Source organism: Pan troglodytes, chromosome 8 (assembly GCF_028858775.2).
Source record: "Pan troglodytes isolate AG18354 chromosome 8, NHGRI_mPanTro3-v2.0_pri, whole genome shotgun sequence".
NCBI lineage: Eukaryota > Metazoa > Chordata > Mammalia > Primates > Hominidae > Pan > Pan troglodytes.
In genome coordinates, this window is record NC_072406.2 from 105,288,603 (window position 1) to 105,307,369 (window position 18,767).

The 18,767-nt window shown below is 49.4% G+C and overlaps 2 protein-coding genes across 20 annotated transcripts in view; both read left to right on the plus strand.

The window, feature by feature from the left end:
• The window catches only part of EXOC6 (exocyst complex component 6), a 254,843-nt gene extending 248,555 nt beyond the window's left edge, over positions 1-6,288 (plus strand). For 18 of the 19 annotated variants that reach the window (XM_054659792.2, XM_063782004.1, XM_054659796.2 and 15 more), the window contains 2 exons: positions 3,720-3,832; positions 5,021-6,288. In XM_054659792.2, coding sequence (XP_054515767.2) covers positions 3,720-3,832; positions 5,021-5,153 — 246 coding nt within the window. In that variant the 3' untranslated portion in view covers positions 5,154-6,288. Of the gene's footprint in view, positions 1-3,719; positions 3,833-4,700; positions 4,744-5,020 lie in introns of those variants that run through there. The other variant, XM_054659781.2, reaches the window with a different exon arrangement.
• A 1,309-nt stretch (positions 6,289-7,597) lies between these two features.
• Positions 7,598-15,567, plus strand: LOC100610581 (cytochrome P450 26C1). The gene is given in 6 exon segments (NM_001428150.1): positions 7,598-8,267; positions 8,810-9,034; positions 9,520-9,795; positions 11,181-11,336; positions 12,766-13,095; positions 15,093-15,567. Coding segments are annotated over 6 exon segments (1,569 nt in total). The 5' UTR covers positions 7,598-8,063; the 3' UTR covers positions 15,471-15,567.
• The last annotated feature ends 3,200 nt before the right edge of the window (positions 15,568-18,767 follow it).

Genomic DNA, 18,767 nt, shown 5'->3' on the forward strand with positions numbered 1-18,767 from the left:
TCATGTTCTTTTAAAGTCATCCCAATCAAAGACCAGGGTCATCTTGGTCAGAACAGGCATGGATAGCTGCCTGTGGAAATGGGTTCAGTCCATAAAATCTGGCCTGGCATAATGTTAGGTGGGACCCAGGAATAAAGTCCTGGTTTTTTGTTTTATCCTTCACTTCAATAGAACTGAATTATAAAAAGTGAAAAATGACCTTATAATTGTTATGCGTGAAGGAGACTGGTAGACAATTCAGAAATATTAACGCTACTTTCTCCGGGAAGATCATTTGACTTACTTAACGTTAGACCCAATGCTGTATCATGATGGAGTCTCTCCTCTTTATCAATACTCCAGTGAAAAGCTGAGAGAGATACAGGGATGTCACTTCACTATATTCACTTGCCATAGTTTGCCTGCAAGCCAACATTGGCCTTTTTCAGAGAGCTATCAGCATAAGCTAAAGTAGCCTGTACTTATAAAGCCTAAGAAAAAAGCTCCCAAGGAAACTTGGAATAATGGTCTGGCATCATCATTTAATCAGTTATTTCCTGAATATCTACTGAGTGGTTAGACTGTGCTAGACACACTTTATGAGCTTGCCTGCCCAGTTTTGAAGTTTGTTTCTATTTACTTGTTCCAGCAGTACAATGCATTTGAAAAATGCTTACACACATGAAAATGATAAATGAGAATATGAGATCAACATGCTTGCTGGCTCCATCTTTGCTCTCTGCCCATGTCCATGTGTAGTCTTTGGGACACAAACACTGAAATGTCTCAGCCATTGGATCTTCAGTCATTGGATTCATAGACTGAGCGGAATGAGCTGGCAGTCACCAGCTTCTATATAAGTTAATGGTTTCTATTTTATTCTATATTAAAGTGATAGTAGCTTCCTCATGGGTTACTGTAGTTTAAATTACTAGGATTCTGTGTGAATAGCTTTTCTTTAGAATTTCTTCCATGTTAACATCAAAAGATTACTGCTTTATTCCTATCTTACAATGTAAGCTCCTTGAGGAAAGAGATTTTGTCTTGTTCCAATGCTGTATCTCTGGTACCTAGCACAGTATCTAGCACGTGATAGGTGGGGAGTCAATATATGTTGAATAAATAAATGAATCTTATGTAGATCATTGGCCTTTTTATCTGCTTTGGCAATTAATTCCTTAACCATTAATTTGCAAATTCGTGCAGATTTCTACAGATATCTGTAAATTAACTGTGTACAATATGTATTTCTATAAATATTTATACAAAGATTAATGTCAATATGAAAGCATATAGATTTGTCTACATATGGGCAGGTAGGTTTAATTTTGTGGTTCCTGTAATTTCTACGGATTTTCCCATAAGAGATTTGCATATGAGTATCTGACCATATGTGAACATTGTAAGCATAGTGTTTCTTTATCTAGGACAGTCTGGTCTTGTGCTGTAAAAGAATCAATTCTGTATTCACAGTTGGAGTTGGTGCGGGTTTTTCATTCATTAAGTCGGCTCCTCCTTTCCCACTTGGGGGTAAATCAGCCTAGAGAAAAAGAGCCTTAAGAGGTTGCTTTCTGCTGACACTGTGCATTGCACATGCACAGTTGTGCAAATACACACATATACCTGAAAGAAGAATCCTTGAAAATGAGGCTTCTGTTGACAACTCTGTGAGGGGTGTTCATTATTGAAATTTATTTTAATATATAAATATATAAACCTTATTTATAACTATAGTATTAACACATATCCATTGTAGAGTATTACAGAAATAAAGAAAATAACAGTTAACCTTAATCCCACCACATAAATGACAATCATTCTTTTTTAAAAATTACTATTTTAGAGGTGAAGTCTCATTATGTTGCCCAGGGTGGACTCTTAACTCCTGGGCTCAAGTGATCCTCCCGCCTCAGTCTCCAGAGTAGCTGGGACTACAGGAACACACCACCATGCCCAGCTTATAACCGGTATCCTTAACGTTTTTGCAAATTTTCTTCCAGTCTTTTTGGATGGGTTTTTATGTAACTTAAGTAGCAACATTTATCATAAACATTATCCCAAGTTATTTAAAATTCTTTGTAAACATTAATTTTAATAACCACATGATAGTCATCATACAGATAGACCTCACTACTTAACCAGTCTCTTAATATTGAGATTTAGGCTATTTTCAGTTTTTGATAACACAAATAACATTTTTGAGATTAATATCTTTGTGCATAAATTTTTTTCTGTTTCTCGAAGTTGCATTCCAAGAAGTAGGATTGCTGAATCAAAGGGAATGGCCATTTTTATAAGGTTCTTAAACACATTGCAGAATCACATTCCAGAGACGTAATACTAATTTACACTCTTACCATCTGAGTGTATGAAAGTAACTTTTCCTCTTTGTGAAAGGGGGGAAAAATGTGGCCAAACAACAGTTAAAAATTACACAGAACTTTAAATAAGTTCCCTTTTCTTTTTCAGACAGTATATTCTTTAACATTGTCTCAGTATAGTTTCTATCCTAGTGTTTCAACTGTTGGTATGGCCCAGAATGGTATCTTGTCTGAAAGAAAATAGAGTGGCTTTCCATAGTTAATATTTTCATTATAGAATTTTCTGCCTGTTGCAAGAAAATCTCTATTAATACCTGTAAATTGGATGGGGAAAGAGTCAAGCAAGTTCTTTACCTTCATCAAGAAAAGCTAGTTTCTGGTAACCTTTCTTTATGAGGTTTTAATCACCCCAGAGTTTTATCCCTCTCAGAGTCAGTGGTCGGCTCTTGTATCCCATGAGTAAATGCAAATGTTTCCTCCATTTGAAAGCAAAACCAGTAAGACCCCTTACTTATAAAGTGAGTTAAAACAAAAAGAAAGAATATAAAAACTAAAGGAAGGTAGTAAGTAAAGCATTTAGCTTTCTGAAACAATTCAAATGGGGATAGGAAGTTGGTTTTAAATGGCTTAAAGGGGATTAGGGTTTTAAAGTTGGATAAAGAGTTTGGTGCTTAGGTTTAGGCATGGCATTGCTTTTAAAAGATTACTTCCATATTTGACAATGATTCTAACTGGAGATTATAAAGTAAATAGTCAATTTTAAGACACCACGGGAAACAAGAGGGTTTCTTTTTTGTTGTTGTTTGTTTATACAAAATGGTAGCCTAGAGTTAACAGGCTGAATCCTGAAGCCCTCATTTCATAATACTACAGAGGATCTATCACCAGAGAGAATCCAGCAGAGGTTGTTTAATGCACTTAATTGAGATTATCTGAGCTTTTGGTTTCAATTACTTTGGAAAAAGTCTTAGGTGCAAACAGCGTCCTTGAAAGGTAAACATACTTACCTCTAAGAAAAAAAGGTTCAATTTAAGTTCTTTAAAATTCTTCATACAGGTTAGTAGCACCAACCTTTATTAATTAAATCTGGGTACTGACTAATGCATAAAGATAAAATTTCTATACATCAGTACAAGGGTTAATATATATTATATTAACATTGTTTTCATTATTTTACAATTATTTGAAAACATGAAGTATTTTACTAGAAAACAACCCCTGGCATTTTTAGTAATTTCAAAGTAAAAAGATCTATTTTGATTGTAAAGTACAGTTAATGAAGTTTTAAAAATGTATTTCCGTATTCTGTTCCATCTAAGAAGCAAGCCATATTAAAATGGACCAAGGATAGCATATAATTTAAGTATTAACTGGGTAAATAATCAAAAGTTGATTTAACATTTCCCCCATCTTTCGCAGCTCCTTGACCTGTTTATGGTTTGGGATTGGTCTACTTACCTAGCTGATTATGGGCAGCCAGCTTCTAAGTACCTTCGGGTGAATCCAAACACAGCCCTTACTCTTTTGGAGAAGTGAGTATATTCTGAAAACTTTTTTGTATAACATTTTAGCACCTTTTGATTCAGTGATAAACTGAAGAACTAGAGATTTCTGTCAAAAAAGAAAAGTCTAGATGGAGCTTAAAAGCTCACTCTAGTTTAATGACCAAAAAATAAGCTTTTCTTTCTTGCCCTTCAGAGTTGGTGTAGTTTCATAAGCAACTGCTGTTTATATTGATGTGAACAAAACATCTTTCCTTTTGTATCCTGAATTGAAAGCTTAATTGACCTTAGAAATATGTTTACTGGGGATGTGACAATTGGAGCTTTCTTTAAAAAAAAAAGTCTGTAACTCAGGAAAGAAGGTATTTTGTCAAATGTGACCAGGAATTGGAATGTTTGCCACCAGTGTTACCTAAATCTTAGCATTATGGACTTGGATTCTTTGCAGGTAGAGAAATATGTGATTTGAAAAAAAAAATACAGTAAAAACTGAGGTAATGGGATTTACTGATGCATCTTGTCCAACTAAACATAAATTTAGGTGTTAACTTTTCCCTCTCATTATGTGACAGACTTTTTCTTTACTCAATCATATTTCATTTAAAATGTCACTATTGGGAGACTCTCTGAATCTGCTGTGATTCTGGGGGCTGCTGGATAAGAAAAATAAAAAAGTATCACTATTAAAATTTTCAATTTTTAAATTAAAATTGTTATTATTTTCCTATATTTCAAAATATTTGTGGTGTATTTGATTTGAAAGGACAAGAGGAAGTGTTTAAAATAAATGTAAATTTATTTTACAATGCCATGAAATGCAACTGAGGCAAAAACATCGCTATTTTATATTTTCTAATGTTATTTTCCTTTCACCTTATCTTGCTATGAATATGATTAGCAGAGTCTATACAGGGTATGTATTTTAGCATACTTTGTGGAATAATATTAGAAAATAGTATGATAGTAGTAAACCTAGCATATTTTAGATGTACATACTAATGCAAAAATACCACTTAACATAGAATGTAAAATAAAGCTTCTAATTTTTTGCATGGTTACTATATCTGTATGTTTATTTAGTATCTACTTTCTTTGAACTATATTTTTCAAGCATAGGATTAGTGTGGGATAATTCAGAGCATGCCAAGATATTTTACTTGTGACAGCTTAGCTTTTAATTTTCTTTTACCAAGCTTCTTCATTCACATATGTTTCTAGGATGAAGGATACTAGCAAAAAGAACAATATATTTGCTCAGTTCAGGAAGAATGATCGAGACAAACAGAAGTTGATAGAGACAGTCGTGAAACAGCTGAGAAGTTTGGTGAATGGTATGTCCCAGCACATGTAGACCTCACATGGCTTGCACTCAGTGACACCAAATCCATGATTCAACGTTGATCTTGAGCAAGTATTGGTCATGATACAGTAATTTGTTTACAGAATCCAAAAATACAATAGAGAAGATACATGAGGGCTTAAACAAGAAATAGTAATAAATATCATTTGTATGGATTTTTAAATAATCGAATACTATTTTATATATGGAAAAAAATGACCATTTTTTCACTTTTAGGGGAAAATGCAAAAGTGTAATACATAAATTTTCACAAATTATACATGAAATTGATTACAAATACATTTGAAAAACATATGCCTCTACTCATAAGTATTTTTTTCTATTTAGACTTGAATGATAATCTGTTTTTTGATCAGTATATGGCTTTGGAATTCAATCATGTCTGATATGGTAGTATTTCGCTACCATTTTCTGACTTTTAGCTTTTATTTTCACCTCAATGTGATTTAAGCAGACCAAAATTTCTAATTCTGCTAATTCTGAAGGGGAAATAGATAAATCTTTAAAGCTGCCTGAAATCAAACTTGATTTAACTCAGTAAGAATGTGAATTATTTGTTCTACTTGGGTGGTTTAATTTAATCGTTCTGAATATGAACAAAAGGTTTTGGATTTTCTAAAGATGCAGTGTTGTTTCTGTTCATCAGGGTTAATATTTCTAACTATATTGCTTGTAGGTGACCCCATTCTGGATTTGTTTGGTTTGGTTTGGTTCCAGTTAAAAGAGAGGACAGGAACTAAATGGGGCTAACCACTTCAGGTGCAGCTTGTGCGAGGGTAGATGGTTCCTGCACACAGAAGTTACCACAGGGGTCAGGTTACTTTCTTCAAATAGCAGATTTCAGTACTTTATCCTCATTGTGGAAACAAGCCAAACCAAATGAACTCTGGAAAACCTAAAACAAATGTACATTTTCCTTTGTGTATGTTTCCGTGGTCCAAATGGCAATATAAATCCAGTCTTTATTCTCCCTTTGTTGTATTTATGCTGAATCTTCCCTTTGCCTTTTCAGGATTTAGGCCTGTAAGAAACTATGCCTGACTCTGTAAAATAAGTGTAAAGAATTATATGTACATCTCTGGATTTTGTGATGAAATATTAAAAATATTGAGCAAGTTGTTGAAAATGCATTTTACTATTTTGTCTATTCAGAGCTTACTGATTTAAAACAAGTGCTTCCGGGAGAAAAGGCATATTATTTCCTAGTTACTGGAATGGGAGTGGCACCAAAACAGTATATATACATACACACACACACACACACATATATATATACATATGCGCACTTGTTCTCTCGATCTTCTCTTAATCCAAAGTATTTAATGTTTTTAAAAATATTACATGAAAAGCATGGTAGTTCTTCAGGCACGGTGAAATCTGGAGGAGAGGAGCGGTGAACAGCTAGCTCTCTTTGAAGACTGGAATGGGGCTGCCCTTCGCGCCTTACCCAGCCCTCCAGCGTACTTGAGGTGTCTTCCCTGCTTTGGCTGAGACGTCCCGGGATTCAGAGAGATACTGCCTTTGCACTGCCTGGAGGAGACCACTGTCGGACCTCTTTACTCTTACCAATAATATAAACACCCTGCACCCCTCCACACACACCCCAGGTTGCGCTGTAGGGACAAGAACGAGTGAGTCCTGAGGCATTTGGAACCCTTGAATGGGACGCACAAAGCCCAAAACGCAATAATGTAGATTGACAAGAGTCGTCGGGCAAACTCGGGGGAGGGAGGGAAGGATGTGCAGGGAAGGATGAATTCGGTCCTTGAGACCGGAAAGGTGCTCGTGGGTATCCGCTTCTGGAGGCTTAGGACGTCTTTATGAAGCCTAGGGCAGTAGTGGAACTGCCATCTTTGGAAGGATACCTGACGTGGTAGATCAGAGAGCCGGGAGAGGTGGGGAGCTGTCGGAGAATCTCGGCTGCGCTATCCCTCCTGGGCTTTTGCGTTGCCAACGCAGGCGTCGACGACTGCAGTTTCCCTGAAATAGTCGGAGCAAAGGAGAGAAAAGCCCAGTTCTTTCACCTTGGAGTGGCGAGAGAAGGGCACCTAGAAGCTCGAGGGCGGGGACCGCAGAGGGAGCCAGCGGCCGGGGGTGGGCCAGGAGCGCTGCGGGGCGCAAGCCCGGGTCAGTTCTGCGCGTTGGGTTCGCCCACTTTCTGAGCGCCTGCGAAGAGCGGGGAAGCTCTGGCGCGAACCCGCAGGCCCCGCCCGAGGACGCTCGCGGGGCGAGCCCCCACCCCAGCTCGAGCCGCCCCGGCGCCTGCCACTCCCTACTCAGAGCCCCTCCGTGAGCGCGCCGCTGCCCACCGCCTCCAATCACCACTCTGCGTGGAGCGCTTTAAATATGCAAAGACACGTCACGTTGTGTGAACCGGGATCGGTCTGTAGGAGGGGAGCCAATATCTATATAAACGTGTCCAGCGTGGGCCAAGAAGGGTTAAACGACTGGAGGAGGGACAGGTGGGGCGGGGGTCTGCAGACCAGGTTGGCAACACTGGTGAGTTGCTCTTCTTTCGCCCTCCTTCCCTTCTTCTATCCAAAGGGTGCTGAGCCCGGGAGGAGGTGGGAGGTGCCCCGCGGAGCCGGGAGTGAGCGTTCCCGAGGCAGCAGGCACCTTCGAGAGGGACTGGCATTTGGGCCCAGGAGCCAGGAAAAAGTCCTGAGCGTGCCGACCTCGAGGAAGGCACGTTCCCTAAGGGCGCACGGTCACTGCAGTCTTTCACCGTCCGTCTGTTTTTAGAACAGAGTTCTGGCCTGAGCTTATAAATCTCGGGCTTTGCCCCCAAACCCCAGGCCTTTTGCGGACGGAACAGGTGAGCACTGCGCACTGCTCGCGCCCCGGTTCTTGCGTCCCCTGCTCTCCCTGCGCTCTGAGCGGCCTGGCCCCCGCGGGCTCATCATGTTCCCTTGGGGGCTGAGCTGCCTGTCAGTGCTGGGGGCGGCGGGCACTGCTCTCCTGTGCGCGGGCCTGCTGCTCAGCCTGGCCCAGCACCTCTGGACCCTCCGCTGGATGCTGAGCCGGGACCGGGCCTCCACCCTGCCTCTGCCCAAGGGCTCCATGGGCTGGCCCTTCTTCGGCGAAACGCTGCACTGGTTAGTTCAGGTGAGCAGTCCTTCGACCCCGAGCGCTAATACGGTCCCTTCTTCCCCCGGCTCCCACTGGACCCTCCTCAGTCTCAATGCCCATGGGATTTGTAGCCAGTCCCTGCCCATCGCCCACGACCCCAGGAAGCGCGCACAACTCTCGCCTTTGCCTAGCTACTCCGTTCCCTCGAAGGGACCTCAAGTCACTGGAATTCTCCCCAGAGCAACTCCCAGACACAACGCAGGGGGTAAACATAAGGGGTTTTAGGAAGGGGTCTGAGGAGCACGTCCTGCAAGGGTAGAAAAGGAGCCTGGAGCTTGGCCCAGCTGTGAGCCCTTGGGCGCTCACTTCTTCACTCTGAGTCTGTTTCCTCATCTCACCAATAGGAACAGGAGCATGTACATTCCCGTAGAGTAGATACCAGGCCCACTGGGGATCTTGTTTTGTAAACGCGCCAGCCAGGGACAGGAAGTTGTGATCAAAAGGCAGCTGGGAGGTCTGGGTCAGATCCCAGCCCAGGCCCAGAAGTTCCAGCTCTCCACCCTCCGCCTCGCCCGCAGGGCTCGCGCTTCCACAGTTCTCGCCGAGAGCGCTATGGGACAGTGTTCAAGACGCACCTGCTGGGCAGGCCAGTGATCCGCGTGAGCGGCGCGGAGAACGTGCGCACCATCCTGCTGGGCGAGCACCGCCTGGTGCGCAGCCAGTGGCCGCAGAGTGCGCACATCCTGCTGGGCTCGCACACACTGCTAGGTGCGGTCGGCGAGCCGCACCGGCGGCGGCGCAAGGTGAGTGGAAACGGGAATGGACCGTAGATACGTCGGATCCGCGGTCCCCGGCATCTGCCATGGGCCAGGCCGGGGCCCCGGTGTTGGATACACTGTGAACCCGACCAAGGTCCCTGGTAACTAGTGGGTGGCCTTGGGCGGGTCCGTTACCTTCGGCTTCGGTTTATAAAGTTAGGACTGCGCTAAAAGATTCTTTCATCTCCCATCTTCCGTGGCTGTGATAGCAGAAGCGCTGGAGACTCAGACCTGGAAAGGGGCCAGGGAAGACTTCTTAGAGGAGATGGCAGCTGGAGCCTGGATGGTTGGGAGGGACTGTGTGCATCAGAGCAGAACTGGGGGAAATAGCGAAAGCAAAAGCCAGGAAGTTTAGGTCTGGGCCGCTTGGAAGAGGGAGAAAGGACCGGAACTGGCCTTCTGGCTACTCCGGAATCGCCAAGCAGATGAGGCCCGACCGCCGCCAGCGCTGATCACGCGCGCTCCCACAGGTCCTGGCGCGCGTGTTCAGCCGCGCCGCGCTGGAGCGCTACGTGCCGCGCCTGCAGGGGGCGCTGCGGCATGAGGTGCGCTCCTGGTGCGCGGCTGGCGGGCCGGTCTCAGTCTACGACGCCTCCAAAGCGCTCACCTTCCGCATGGCCGCGCGCATCCTGCTGGGGTTGCGGCTGGACGAGGCGCAGTGCGCCACGCTGGCCCGGACCTTCGAGCAGCTCGTGGAGAACCTCTTCTCACTGCCTCTGGACGTTCCCTTCAGTGGCCTGCGCAAGGTACGGCCGCCCCGGCTCCAGACCTTCCTCCGAGGCTCCGCGGCGCGGGCGGGTCTCCCAGACCCAGACGGGACGCCCTCGGCGCACCCCGCGCGTCCGTCACCTCTGCTGGGAACGGCGGCACGGCCCGGGGGTGGGAGGCGTTGTGGCGGTGGCGTGGGGGTGGGCTCTGGGCCTGGCCTCTGTGCTGGTTCGCTGGTGTGACCTGGGGCTGGCCACACGACCTCCGTGGGACGCGCCTGCCGCGACGCGCTCCAGCCTGAGCAAGCGCGGGCCGCCAGAGTTTGGGGTCTCGGTGGCAGGCGTCCTGCCAGTCGGTCCGACTCCTTCCCACAGCGGCGCCCCTGGGGCCGGCCTCCATCACCTCTTCGGAAGCCCAGATGGCTGCGGAACCGAGGAGAGCGTGAGGGCTGCAGATGAGCCCCGGTCCAGCCCAGCGCCAGCCCCGGACCCAGGGGTGTGGGCGTCAGCTCCACCAGCCCTGGACCCGCTAGGTTTCGGGATCAGAGAACTGCTGCTTCTCCAGACTTCAGAACAATGGGCAGGACCCGGAGAGCAGCTAGGATGCCCCATCCCGCCTTTTGGTCCCCCTATTTTGGGACTTCCCACTGTTTGATTCCCTGGTTTTCAGTCACCTGCATAAAAATAATATGTGTAAAGGATCATGCTATAGGCTGATCACCGTGGATACGTTTTCTGATCTAATCCTCGCAGCCTGCAAAGTGTTATGATTCTCATTTTATTGGCCAAACTTATTTTATTGACTTACCCAAGATCACACCGTTAGTAGGGGCACGAACAGGACTTTAACCTCATCTCCTCCGACTATGGAACTCAAGTGCTGAATTACAGTGCTTTCCCCGGGGGAATGCTTTTGCTGCGGCTATTCCCTGAACTCTGGAGAGGCATCCCCTATTGCCCACGCTCTTACAGAGGCTAATGCTTACAAATCCAATAGTGTCCTCTAAGTCAGAGCTTTGCTGGGTGCATCAAGGTACCCCAGCCTGAGCCTAGTACAGGGAAAGGGCAATGGGCTGACCCTAGCCGCACTGGGCTCTGTGCCAGGCATGGACATGGACAGCTGTGTGACTCTGGGCAATTGCTTGACCTCTCTGAACTTCAGCATCCTCTCCTCAGGATGACAGTAACTCTGCTGTGGCTCAGAGGGGGATTGTGATAATCAAGACAGAATGATGTTTGTGGACAGTGGACATATCCCCGACCATTTTCTGAGCCCAGCCATATGCCAGGCCAGGAGCTAAGCTGGGAAGCTGTTAACACAAGGATGTTGGCAGAGCCAGTGCTGAGAAGGTTTTCTGGGTAAGTGGCCGGGCTTGGCCCCCTTAGCCTTCCTGCCCCATCTTTCTTCTCTCCCTGAACATCAGGGCATCCGGGCAAGGGACCAGCTGCATCAGCACCTGGAGGGGGCCATTTCTGAGAAGCTTCACGAGGACAAGGCTGCAGAGCCGGGTGATGCCCTCGACCTAATCATTCACAGTGCAAGGGAGCTGGGCCATGAGCCCTCCATGCAGGAGCTGAAGGTAGGTGCTGACAGGCCGCTCCTTCTCCCCTCTTTTGCATTCCCAGCAGGTCCCTACACCAATGCTGCATCCCCAGAGCCACATCTTGTGTGGCCCCACTTTGAGGCACAGGCAGTCCTCAAGATGAGGGGCAAGAGGAGACCTGGGTTCCAGTAATGACTCAGCCACACTCACTAGCTCTGCAGCCTTCAGCCACCAGCCAGCCTTGTCAGTAGGAGAACTGAAGGCAAGAATCCTAGGCCCATCTTTGCAGGTTTCTGGCCACAAACGGCTCTCTCTCCTTTCCTTCCCCCACTGCCCTTCTCTGCCACTCCATGCCTTTGCCTCTGCTGTCCCCCTGCCTACAAAGCCCTCATTATTCATTTTTTCTAGAAACTCTAAGGGGCTCAGGATCAAACTCCACATCCTCAAAGCTCCCTTCTTCCTTCCAAAATCACCTCTCTCCTTCTATGAGCTACCTTGGCACCTGGTACCTCTATCCGTCTGTCTTGCTGCTGTGGATCTCCTGGAGAATTAGGACCCCTCCCCTTGTACACACATCGCACATACAGTGGAGGGGAGGTGGTAAGCTTTGGAATGGCCCCAGGACTTGCTTGAGCACCCAAAAAGGAGTGGAGAAGTTAGGGGGAGTGGAAGTTAGAAATAGGGAGACCTCAATCTTCCATAAGCAACTCCCACGCATCCTTTCTCTGGGCCTCAGTTTCCCACTTTCTACCAGAGACATCCCTGAAGGGTAGGCCTCAGCTTTAGCTTCTTTTCTGAGATTGGAACTAATAAGAGCATGAGCAATGGGCTCTTCTTGCGCAGAGCAGACCAGGAAGACATTTAGTGACTCCCTGGGACCATTCCGGTAGGGAGAGGATGAAGCCATGATGCCGGCATTGGTACGAGGCTGGCACTGCTGCTGCAGGTGCCTTTGTTGCACTGCAGCCATTGTCAGGCTGTTCCACTGGGGTTGGCGGCCGCACCACCAGGTGGTGAAGAGCACTGGACTCCTGAGCCCGCCTGCCGGGAGTGCTAGCTGTAGGGACCTTGAGCACTACTCTGGAGTCTCCGTTTTCAACTCCATAAAACAAGAGCAGCAATTGTGCCTCACAGAGGGGAGGTGAGAACCGAATGAGTGAATATGCTTAAAGCACCAAGAAGAGTGCTTAGAGTAAGTTCCCGCATTCTCTCTGGGAACCATCGCAAGGCGGGTGGATAGATCCTAATGTTGCCTGTTGCTATAGCTGACTTTCCCAAATGGTGGACTTGAGATTTAATCGACTTCAAAACCGTACACACAGTCGCGGCGGTAATAGCACTTCCCTGCCCCCTGGCTTTTCGCAATAGTAAATTTGGGTGCTTTTCATCTCCACGGGGCCGTCGGGTCAGCGCCCCGGACGACTCCACCGCCCGAGACTCAGTGCAGCCCGGGGCTGTCTTGCAGGAGTCGGCTGTGGAGCTCCTCTTCGCCGCCTTCTTCACCACGGCCAGTGCCAGCACCTCGCTCGTCCTGCTGCTACTGCAGCATCCGGCGGCCATCGCCAAGATTCGGGAGGAGCTGGTGGCGCAGGGGCTGGGGCGCGCGTGCGGCTGCGCGCCCGGGGCCGCTGGGGGCAGCGAGGGTCCCCCGCCCGACTGCGGCTGCGAGCCCGACCTCAGCCTCGCGGCGCTGGGCCGTCTGCGCTACGTCGACTGCGTGGTCAAGGAGGTGCTGCGCCTCCTGCCGCCAGTGTCCGGGGGCTACCGCACCGCCCTGCGCACCTTCGAGCTCGACGTAAGTGCGCCGTGCCAGCCCATGGCCAGCCTCCTGCCTCCTGCCGCCTGCCGCCTGCCGCGGCGGCGCCCAGGTGGGAGGAGGGCGGAGGGATTCGGACGGCGCGGTCACCTCTTTTGCCCTCAGAGCCTCAGCCTTCCGTCCTATAAAATGGGCTGAGCCTTGTTCCACCTCCCCGGATCCCCGGCTGAGGGACGCAAAGCCTGGCGAGACTGCAAGGTTAGGGATCTCGTACCCTTCAGCTTTTGGCAGCGGTTCGGAACGGTCAATTCAATGAGAGCGGAGTTTTAGAATAAAAATACTCTTCTATCCGTGCAGCACCCCCTCCCAGCCAGTGAGTGTGGATGGAGAACAAAGAGAACCCCTCAGTATGTCCTGTGCTCCACCCCTCTGGCTCCCTCACAAGATCAAGGAACCCTTCATTGCGACCGGTCCAGGGTTCTGGCTGGGGCCAGATTCCAGGGGAGGGGGGGATTAAAATACCGGGTAGACGCTTCATCTCTGATCAGGCCGGTTTGGGCTGAGCAAGGTTGAGGTCTAGAACTGACTCCATCTCCGTATGACCTTGGGCAGTTCCCTCTTCACTGTCGGCCTCAGTTTACTCTCTGCAAGGAAGCTGTCTTGGTCCTTTCCAGCTCTGACACTACATCCAGGTGGGGCCGGGCTGTGGGGGTACAGTGGTGGCCTCAGGCAGTGGTGCTCTGGCTGTGCCAAACTGTGGGTGTTTGCCTGAAAGGCTGTCGTTGCAGTCCCCTGAGCACCATGCTTGGTGGCTGGGTGGCTCCAGGCAAAGATGGGCATTCCACAGTGAACATTTGTGGCACATTGCGTGCCAGGGTTCAGGAGGCATCAAAGGGACTGGGATTCTACCCTGGAGGGGCTCCACTTGGAGAGGAAGGGGGCCGGGACTGACAGCCTCATCCCACTTGTAGTGTGAAGAGAGTGATCTCTAGTGCTGGATGACACCAACACATTCTGAGAGCTGGAGTTTGAACTGGAGCAGTGAAAGGTTTGGATGGGAGAGCCTATTACAGAGAGAGCAGACTCAGACAAAGGTGGATGTTGAGAAGTGTCTTGAATGCGGAATCAGTCTTGGAATGCAAGCTTCATTCTGCAGGCGCTGGAGTGCCCTACAAGACCTTAGGGAAGCACAGAACCAGGGTGGTGAGCAGAGGACAGGAAAGGGTCTTAGCCACCTTCAGTTCACAGATGAGAACACTGATGTCTAGAGAGGAGAGAGAGCTCCTGGGATGATTCCAAGATGTTCTGTTCCCCAGTTAGAAACTTTGAGTATTCACCCTGGAACTTGATATGAGGGTAGCAGTGTAGTCAGGGGGTTGGAAGACGTATCAAAAAGCCAAATGGTTGAAAAAGCTAGGGGTGGGCAGAGGGAACATGAAAACTGCCTTTCAGCATTTTAAGGATGGCCAGTTTGATTCTCATGTGCACCTTCTTAAAGTGTGGTACCAAATCTGAACATTATCGTCCAGCTGATGGATGGGAAGGATGGCAAGTTTTCAGTTCAATGCAAAGAAGAGCTCTACCATGGAACTGACCTCGTGGAATTGTCATGTGCATTTTTCCCACTCTAACAGCTGGGAGGTATAGCACTAGAATTTAGGTCTCCTCATCTAAGGTCAGAAGAAAAAAAAGACAAAACCAAACGGGAACATAACTAATAGTTACCGTTTACTGAACACTCATATGTGCCAAGTCCTTAATTTGAATCCTCACCAACAAAGGGGCCATTTTCCCCCTCATTTTTTCAAAGAGGAAACTGAAGCTCAGAGAGGCTGCGCATCTAGCCCAAGGTTTCATACATTTCACCAGTGAAGGAGTTGAGATTGGAACACAGAGCTTTCTCCTGGTTTCCGGGTTAATCGCGGATTCCTCCTGGTTTTCGGAAGCCTGATGGAAGCACCAGGGTGGAGGGTCAGTTCAGGGCCCCCCGTTTCCAGGTGCCTCGTGGTCAGGCTGATCTCCTCGCCTCTCTGCAGGGCTACCAGATCCCCAAGGGCTGGAGCGTGATGTATAGCATCCGGGACACGCACGAGACGGCTGCGGTGTACCGCAGCCCTCCCGAAGGCTTCGATCCAGAGCGCTTCGGCGCAGCGCGCGAAGATTCCCGGGGCGCCTCCAGCCGCTTCCATTACATCCCGTTCGGCGGCGGTGCGCGCAGCTGCCTCGGCCAGGAGTTGGCGCAAGCCGTGCTCCAGCTGCTAGCTGTGGAGCTAGTGCGCACCGCGCGCTGGGAACTGGCCACACCCGCCTTCCCCGCCATGCAGACGGTGCCCATCGTGCACCCAGTGGACGGGCTGCGGCTCTTTTTCCACCCCCTCACGCCTTCGGTTGCGGGGAATGGGCTATGCCTCTGACATGCTTGCGCTCTAGGACACGGCTTGGCCGGTGGCTATGGCGCGCACGCAGCGCCACCCATCTGCGGCTCCCCATTGTAGCGTCGCGCGCCCACTCTTTCACTCGTTCAACAATCTTTCAACAAATGTTCGCCAAACGCGGATGTGTGCCGGACCCGAGGAAGGAGGAGGGCGAGCCACCGCTGCCGCGCCAGAGAAGCATCTAAGCCCATGGGAAGATGCCTTCTGCGCTCCGCGCCCAGAGGAAGGAAAATGTCGTGGGCCAAGCAGGAATGGAGGGAATAGATAGATCCCCACGAGGTGCTGCTTGGCTTCCCCTTTCCGAGCCAATCCAGGGAGGGTGCATGGATGGGGGAAGGCGAGATAGGGGTGGCAGGGGAGTGGGAATATTGCAACTCGGGGACATTGCAGAGACCCGACGCACGCGGTGGGACCTGCAACCCTTGTAAGGAAGCGGGCACGCCGTGGGCGCAACCCTGGCCTGGCTTTGGGCCATAGAAAAAACACGCAGAGGATGCCTGACGGAAGGCCCTCTGGCAGCTGGCGTCTGGCTTCGTGCGCCTTGGCCACTCTGCCGGTCTCGGCGGAAACTAGCAACTGTGGGCACTTCCAGACTCGAAAGGGCTCAAGGTCACCGGATTCTGCTGGCCACTTCTTAAAAGGAAAAATTCCTACCTTAAGAAGGCATTTACTCTTGTCATGTATACAGAGGAGAATAGGCACACCAACACGTCTCCAACGCTGGATTATTTTCATGGGAGGTTGAGACATAATTAGAGAGGTTTGAGATATTTGTACCAAAAATAGGAAGGCCAAGAAATAAAGTGTCTTGGGAGCGGTTGAGTGAGGAGGCTAGGGTTTAGCTGGGCATCTGCTCCCTGGGGGGAAGGCACTGGGGTGCAGGGCTGGGGAGGCCAGGGAAGGACCCACCCCACAGTATACCCAGAGAGGAGCTGGGAGCTGGGCAGCCTAGGGCCTGGGCTGCCCTGACTTCTCTCTGAGTATAACGCCGGAAGCTGGGCTGTGAATTGTCTCCAGGTTTCAGGGACCTTATTTTTATTTTTATTTTTTTGAGACAGGGTCTTCCTCTGTGGCCCAGGCTGGAGTGTAGTGGCACAACCAGCTCACTGCCACCTCTGCCTCTCGTGCTCAAGCCATCCTCCCATCTCAGCCTCCCAAGTAGCTGGGACTACAGGCACGTGCCACAACGCCTAGCTATTTTTTTTTTCTATTTTTAGTAGAGACGGGGGGGTTTCACCATGTCACCCAGGCTGGTCTCAAACTCTTGGGCTTAAGCAAACCATCTGCCTTGGCTTCCCAAAGTGCTGGGGTTAGAGGTGTGACCTACCACACCCTGGAGTCACTCCTTTCCAGTGACTCCAGTCTAGTCCCTGCGCCCTCACCCCTCCCTGCCATTTCAGGGCCTTCTGGTTTTACGGCTTCACCATCCTCTCTATCACAGAGAAGAAATTGAGGAGCAATCTAGGTGAATGACTCACCTGAGAAGCCCAGCAATAGGCTCCTGGACTCCCCAGCCAGTGCTCTCCTCCACCCCCATCCCTTCACTCTTCTGCCCCAACCTCTGTTCCTGTGGCCATCCGGTAGGGCTGAACACTTTGGCCTCCTTTTCATGATAAGCCCTAGCTAGACTTGAGGACTCTCTCAACCATTCCGGTACAGAGGTTCCAACCAGTGTTTAAATCAAAGCCAAAAGCCTCCATGTCATCATTCCCAACAGCCCACTTCAATCTGCCACCCAGCTTCCAACAGGCCGGGGCAGCCGGACATAAGGGGTGAGCCAGGGAAGTAGCTGCCTAGGCCTGAGCTGACCCCTTAGTGAACCAGAAGAAAGCCAGTGCCCTCCTGACCTCATGCTTAAGGTGGATCCCAGGGCCAGAAGGAAGGGGGACACAGCAGGCACTTACAGGGTTGGTAGCTCCACAGTACAGCAAGCCCTTCCAACCTGGGCTGACACTGCCATAACCCCCACACAGGGGAATTCATCACCCATTGTCAGTCAAGGGCCTGGTGCCAGGCCCTGAGCTTGGGAGACACCAGGGGCAGCAAAGGTGGCAGGACGTGGGCCTGCCCTAAGAGTGCTCTTGCAAATGCAGAGGACAGCCTGGCCTGAGAAGCGTGGGTTTGGGCGAGGAGAAGGATGCAGGCTTCAGGGTTGATTGTGATTTAGAGAGAGGAGAGAAGAATGGGGTGGGGACCCTCAGAAGCAAGGCTAGTTGAGCTGGTTCCAAGAAGACCTGGTTGACCTGCATTGGGGTCTGGACTAACTATAAGCCTCTGTAGGGATGGCTCCAGTTTTAATTTTCCATGGGTACATCATGCTCAGTAATTTTGAGGGATATCTTAGCTCCTGTTTTAGTAGTTGCAGATTCTCTGGGGAAGGAGCAGAGGAGGTTCCTTCCCTCCTGCACTTGATATGCTCTGGAGGGAGGCAGACAAGAAATAAACTAGCAAACAAAAGGGTAAGAATATGTCCAGTGGTGATAATTGCCGTCATGGAAATAAAACAGGCCTGTGATAGTGTCTGGGGCTAAATTAGGCTGGATGGGTGGGGGGAACCTTGGAGGAGGTGACATTTGACTTTGGAAGGAACCAGCCAGCGGTGGCCTGGGGGAGGGGTGCCACATGCAGAGGGAACAGCAGGTATAGAACTCTGAGACAGGAACGCACGTTCAGAAATGAGACCGGGGGCTGAAAGGAGAAAAGCGGAGGTGGACTCCTTTGCTGTGACTCCAGTCTAGTCCCTGTACCCTCACCCCACCCCACCAGCAGAAAAAAACAACAACAACAAAAAAACAAAAAACCCGACTCCCCATCCCCGCCTCTTAGCAATAGGGAGGCTGTTTTGTAAACATCTTGGAAACAAGTTGTTTTTCAGTGAACCCACCCCCCTCCCCGCCCACCACCACCCACGAAAGCTTGGCGAGATTCCTAGATCAAAGTTCCTATTGGCCTGGTAATTTATTGACCCCCCCCCCGCCCTGCCCCCCTTCAAGATGTTCTTTAATGATCGTTCACTCTCACATTTAATCCTTTCCTGCCGGACGCCCCCGCCGGCCTCGATGTACAGATAGATTAAAACGTATTTTTCCCTGCGGCAATTTCCAGCGTGCAGGCCCCGCTCATCTTGTGACCCGGCGTGAGCTGAACTTGGCGAGGTGGCCCCGCAGAGTTCACTCGGATGTCACGGTCCGGCCTGCAGGGGTCACAGGCGGGTCAGGCCCGAGGATTGGGAATGGGCCCCAGGTCACGTCCCCATTCGTCGGCTTTGCACACCGG